The sequence below is a fragment of the Lactuca sativa genome, chromosome 7 (genome assembly GCF_002870075.4).
Source record: "Lactuca sativa cultivar Salinas chromosome 7, Lsat_Salinas_v11, whole genome shotgun sequence".
Taxonomy (NCBI): Eukaryota; Viridiplantae; Streptophyta; class Magnoliopsida; order Asterales; family Asteraceae; genus Lactuca; species Lactuca sativa.
This window is the reverse complement of record NC_056629.2, coordinates 153,627,629-153,632,553: the sequence shown is the minus strand read 5'-3', so window position 1 is coordinate 153,632,553 and position 4,925 is coordinate 153,627,629. Positions and strand designations below refer to the sequence as shown.

General features: G+C 42.0%; 1 protein-coding gene across 1 annotated transcript; it reads right to left on the bottom strand.

Annotated features, from left to right (window-relative positions):
- Window positions 1-998: 998 nt before the first annotated feature.
- LOC128127355 (uncharacterized) lies at window positions 999-4,506 on the bottom strand. Its single transcript, XM_052765825.1, has 4 exons — window positions 4,371-4,506; window positions 2,190-2,872; window positions 1,587-1,874; window positions 999-1,349 (listed from the first exon to the last, which is right to left on the bottom strand). Exons 1-4 carry the CDS (start codon window positions 4,504-4,506, stop codon window positions 999-1,001), a joined length of 1,458 nt encoding a protein of 485 aa, XP_052621785.1.
- Window positions 4,507-4,925: the final 419 nt, after the last annotated feature.

The window sequence follows — 4,925 nt, the reverse complement described above, 5'->3', positions numbered from 1 at the left end:
ATTCAAATATAGTCACGCCTCAACAGAGCTCGATGAAGAACTTCCACTGTAGAGGTGAGCTACGGTTTACAAAAATTAGTAAGAAAAATAATGAAAGCGTCAATTACAAAGACTGCATGCATGCAACTTAAATAGTAAACCCTAGAGAAAAACATGCATGGTTGGACAGGACCAAACCGGCAACCAAAACTGGGCTATGGACCGAGCCCATGACGCAACACTATAAGCCCAACAATCTCCCCCTTTGCGTCAAATGAGGCGAGAGATTATTTCTTCTGAGTTGGCTTCACAGTCTTTACCACCTTGAACAGCCGAGGGATGATAGCGAGAAGTGTCTGCCGAAATTGAATATACCATCTCAGCATATCAGTAAACATCTTCTTGTCGGATGTTGTGTTCTAATTACACCTCTGGATAATCTCTAGAATGTGCTCCAAGCAAGAGGTTGAAAACAGGTACTTATTAGTGAGAGCGAACAGGCATTTATGACCTTCGCCTCTAATAAACATCACAGTGTGGTACTTCGAATCAATCTTCCCTTTGACCATCAAGTTAACATCGCCAGCTCTTCCCATTGGTTTGATCGTTGTTCGCTTGTGAATTGCTGAGGCGATTTCTTGATCCATTTTTGCTACTTCGTGAATGTAGCAGAAAAGCATTCACTTGATATGGTCAATGATCGGCTGATACTCCTGAGGATTTGACAGTAATATGTTGGTTAGGAGTATCTAGTTGTCGGGATTGAGATTCGGTAGATCAACAAGAGTGAAGTTGTGAACCGAGCCTTCAGATCCTCGAGTCACTTGCAATTTCACGTTAACAAACTTCTCTGCTGTATAGGGCTTCAGTACCTTGACAATTGTGATTTTCTGCGAACTCCAGGTCAAGTACTGAGGTTTAGCGAACTTCGGATAGAATTCCAATAGATCCTGATCCACCTTCGGGTCTGAAGATGGGATGGCAACAGTTGAGTTGAAGCAGTGAAAGATGAATGCCTTTCATGTGATCGGCATGTCAAACTGTGCATCCTTGGAGTTTTCAAGCCCGAACGACATCACAGGCTTAAGCCAAAGTGTACTTGGTTCGTCAATAGCACACCTTTGGAGCCAATCAAGAGTCCACTCAGGAAAAACGGACTTCTTCTTTTCCAGGAGCTCCATTTCCTTTTGCTTCTGCTCTAGCTTAGCCGTTTGTTTCTTAACCTTTTCTTCAAGCTCTTTATCAAAAGATTTTGTTTTCTGAAAAGGCTTAGTAGGATCCTTTTCATAAACATCTTCTTCATTATTAGTGTCATCCTCCCCAATTTTCTTCTTCTTCTTGTCTCTATTACTGACCAAAGCTTCATTAACCTTCGGTGCAGTAGTTGGTTTCGGTTCAGGAGGAGGTTGAGTTTTCTCTACCTTCTCTCCCCCTTGTTGCGGTTGGACACCAGTCATCGGAACACCCTCAATACGACTAAGGATGTCCAATGCAGGCCTGAGTTTCTCAGCCAAATGCCTGCAGATGGAAATGGTTATGATGGGATCATGGGCTTCAAGGAGGTGAAGCAAGATGGAGTGAACATCGCCAACAGAGCTTCATATAACCTCCCTCTCAGATTTCAAATCATTGAGCTCAGCTGTGGCAGTGTGAAGCTTGAGGTTCTGCATCTTTAGCTGAGAGGTTCTTTTGTCGAGCTCATCCATGATACGATTTTCCACAGCCAGCTCTGCCTCCAGTTGAGTCAATCGGTCATTGACATTATCATGTAGAGTGGCATTGGCAACTTCGATTGCTTGTCGTACAGTTTCAAGATTGGACCGTTCAGCTTGAAGAGAACGCTGACGGTTATCAACCGAAGCGTTCACAGTTTGAGAGTTCTTCTGAGCAGCCGCCTGCAAAGAATCTAAAAATAAGTGAGCCTCAGAAATTAGTTTATCGACTTTTACGGTCGTATATTTTCACTCCTTTGTGGAAGCCTCAACAGCAAGGGAGGCCCGTTGTTACTGGGAAGTAGAGGCATCAATGGCCTTGGCTGCAGCAGTGAGGGAGGCATTGTGTTCTTGTACTACGGAGGAGAACAAAGCCTTTAATGCAGCATCAGAATAAGCCCCAGAGGAAGAGGAGGAAAGCAGTTGATCAAGTTTGTCGTTGACTGTTTTGAGATGACGCTTGGTGACAGGTGCATCTTTGTCTTCATCACTTTATACACGGTAAGGACTGAAATAAGTGGAATCAAATTCCAAGTCCTCACCGCCTAAAATTGGGGTGGTGTCAGTGGATGGGGTAGGTGATAAGGGTGTGGTAGTGGTAGGAGGTTTTGTTGTTACTGGTGGTTCGGTTGTAACAGGTGGGGTAGGTGCTGTGGAATGAGCCCCTGTAGTAGTGGTGGTAGTGGTAGTGCCTGTGAAGATTGGATCAGGGATGAGAATAGAGGTTGATGGTAGGGAGGTGGGGATGGGAAAAACTGGATGGATGGATATTGGTACAGAAACAGGTGGAGGTGAAGGAAGTTGGGAGCGAACTGGTATCTCTGGGGTAGGCGAGCGAGGTGGGGTATCTCCACGACCCAAAGCCTCATCGTCAGAGCTTTCGCTGTCAGATTCTGAAGGAGGAGCATTTTTGTTTGGTAGGAACATAGTCTGAGTCTGAATCGCTTGAAGATTGGAGTATGAGTCTCCGAGCGGGCTTCTTCTGTTGCTTCTGCTTAGGCTGTGAAGGAGCAGCCTTGTCTGATTTTTGCTTCTTGGGGGTTTGAACCTTGGTTGGTTTAGCGAAATTCCCCTCCTTCTGGGTTTCGATTCTCTTTCCCCTCTTTGTTGGCTTATCAGCCTCTTTAATGGAGCGAACCATGGCTGGCGTGAGCTCCCTCGGACCCGAAGAAGGAATCTTCCTGTATTTGAAAATACGTTTGCAACCAAGTAGTTTAGAACCTTGAGGCAAATCAGTCAAAACCCAAGTATTATTTTCAAGAATTGATGACATTTCTGTTGGATTAGGTGTCTAATCCCATAACTATAATTGATATGTACTTAAATTGATAGTAGCATAGTCCTTTAGGGTTGCCCTCAAGACTAGCAACTAGACATGGTGATTTTGGAGGAAGAGGTGGATTTATTATTTAATTAATAAACTGAAATAAATGATTTGTTAATATATTATCAGAATAATATATTAATTAGAAATAGTTATATTTAATTAGTATTTAACCAGAAATTATTTTGAATTAATTTTGGGATTAAAAGAATTAATTAAAAGTGTAAAGACTGAAGTGTAATTGTTCAATAGTTGAGAAATAGGCAATCTAGAACCCTCCATAAGCCATGGACGATTTTCTTGTGCCTTAGGGTTTCTAGAATAGTCTCTAATGGATAATCAAGAAAGTGGATAATTACCCTGTTTAAGAAAATCTCGGACGTAGGCTTATCTAGGGTTTCTTAGCTAGACTATAAATAGGGACATAAACCTACAGTTTTCAACCACTTGTTTTTGAAGAGTACCAACTGAAATTTGGAACCTCCTTCCTCCTTCTCAATCATTCTTCAATTGCTAGTGTTGGGTGTGAGCCACTAGAGGCGTGACAATTGTGATGTTTGTTCTTAAAGTCTCAACAACACTAATTATTTGGATTGTTGTTGCTATATAACAATCAACGTATGTTTCAATAGCCCTAATTGTATATTTTTTATATTATATACTAGTGTTCTAGGGTTTCTAAATTGTTGTTCATATTATATGTTCAATTAGAGAAAACGTAGATCACATTTAGGGTTGCATGCACACATAGTGATGAGAATAAATCTCATATCGATTAGATCTTTCACAGGTAAAAAGATGAAGATCAAACAAAACAAACACAACAATATTATGAACAAAGAACGGAATCAACGTTATGCTTATGATTCAAATATAGTCACGCCTCAACAGAGCTCGATGAAGAACTTCCACTGTAGAGGTGAGCTACGGTTTACAAAAATTAGTAAGAAAAATAATGAAAGCGTCAATTACAAAGACTGCATGCATGCAACTTAAATAGTAAACCCTAGAGAAAAACATGCATGGTTGGACAGGACCAAACCGGCAACCAAAACTGGGCTATGGACCGAGCCCATGACGCAGCACTATAAGCCCAACAATCTCCCCCTTTGCGTCAAACGAGGCGAGAGATTATTTCTTCTGAGTTGGCTTCACAGTCTTTACCACCTTGAACAGCCGAGGGATGATAGCGAGAAGTGTCTGCCGAAATTGAATATACCATCTCAGCATATCAGTAAACATCTTCTTGTCGGATGTTGTGTTCTAATTACACCTCTGGATAATCTCTAGAATGTGCTCCAAGCAAGAGGTTGAAAACAGGTACTTATTAGTGAGAGCGAACAGGCATTTATGACCTTCGCCTCTAATAAACATCACAGTGTGGTACTTCGAATCAATCTTCCCTTTGACCATCAAGTTAACATCGCCAGCTCTTCCCATTGGTTTGATCGTTGTTCGCTTGTGAATTGCTGAGGCGATTTCTTGATCCATTTTTGCTACTTCGTGAATGTAGCAGACAAGCATTCACTTGATATGGTCAATGATCGGCTGATACTCCTGAGGATTTGACAGTAATATGTTGGTTAGGAGTATCTAGTTGTCGGGATTGAGATTCGGTAGATCAACAAGAGTGAAGTTGTGAACCGAGCCTTCAGATCCTCGAGTCACTTGCAATTTCACGTTAACAAACTTCTCTGCTGTATAGGGCTTCAGTACCTTGACAATTGTGATTTTCTGCGAACTCCAGGTCAAGTACTGAGGTTTAGCGAACTTCGGATAGAATTCCAATAGATCCTGATCCACCTTCGGGTCTGAAGATGGGATGGCAACAGTTGAGTTGAAGCAGTGAAAGATGAATGCCTTTCATGTGATCGGCATGTCAAACTGTGCATCCTTGGAGTTTTCAAGCC

Coding starts and splice junctions, on each gene's coding strand:
- LOC128127355 (XM_052765825.1), bottom strand. CDS start 4,506: ATGGATCAAGAAATCGCCTCAGCAATTCACAAGCGAACAACGATCAAA. Junction 2,873..4,370: donor GATGTTTATTAGAGGCGAAG/GTCATAAATGCC, acceptor TTTCAAATACAG/GAAGATTCCTTCTTCGGGTC. Junction 1,875..2,189: donor CTTATTTCAGTCCTTACCGT/GTATAAAGTGAT, acceptor GATTCTTTGCAG/GCGGCTGCTCAGAAGAACTC.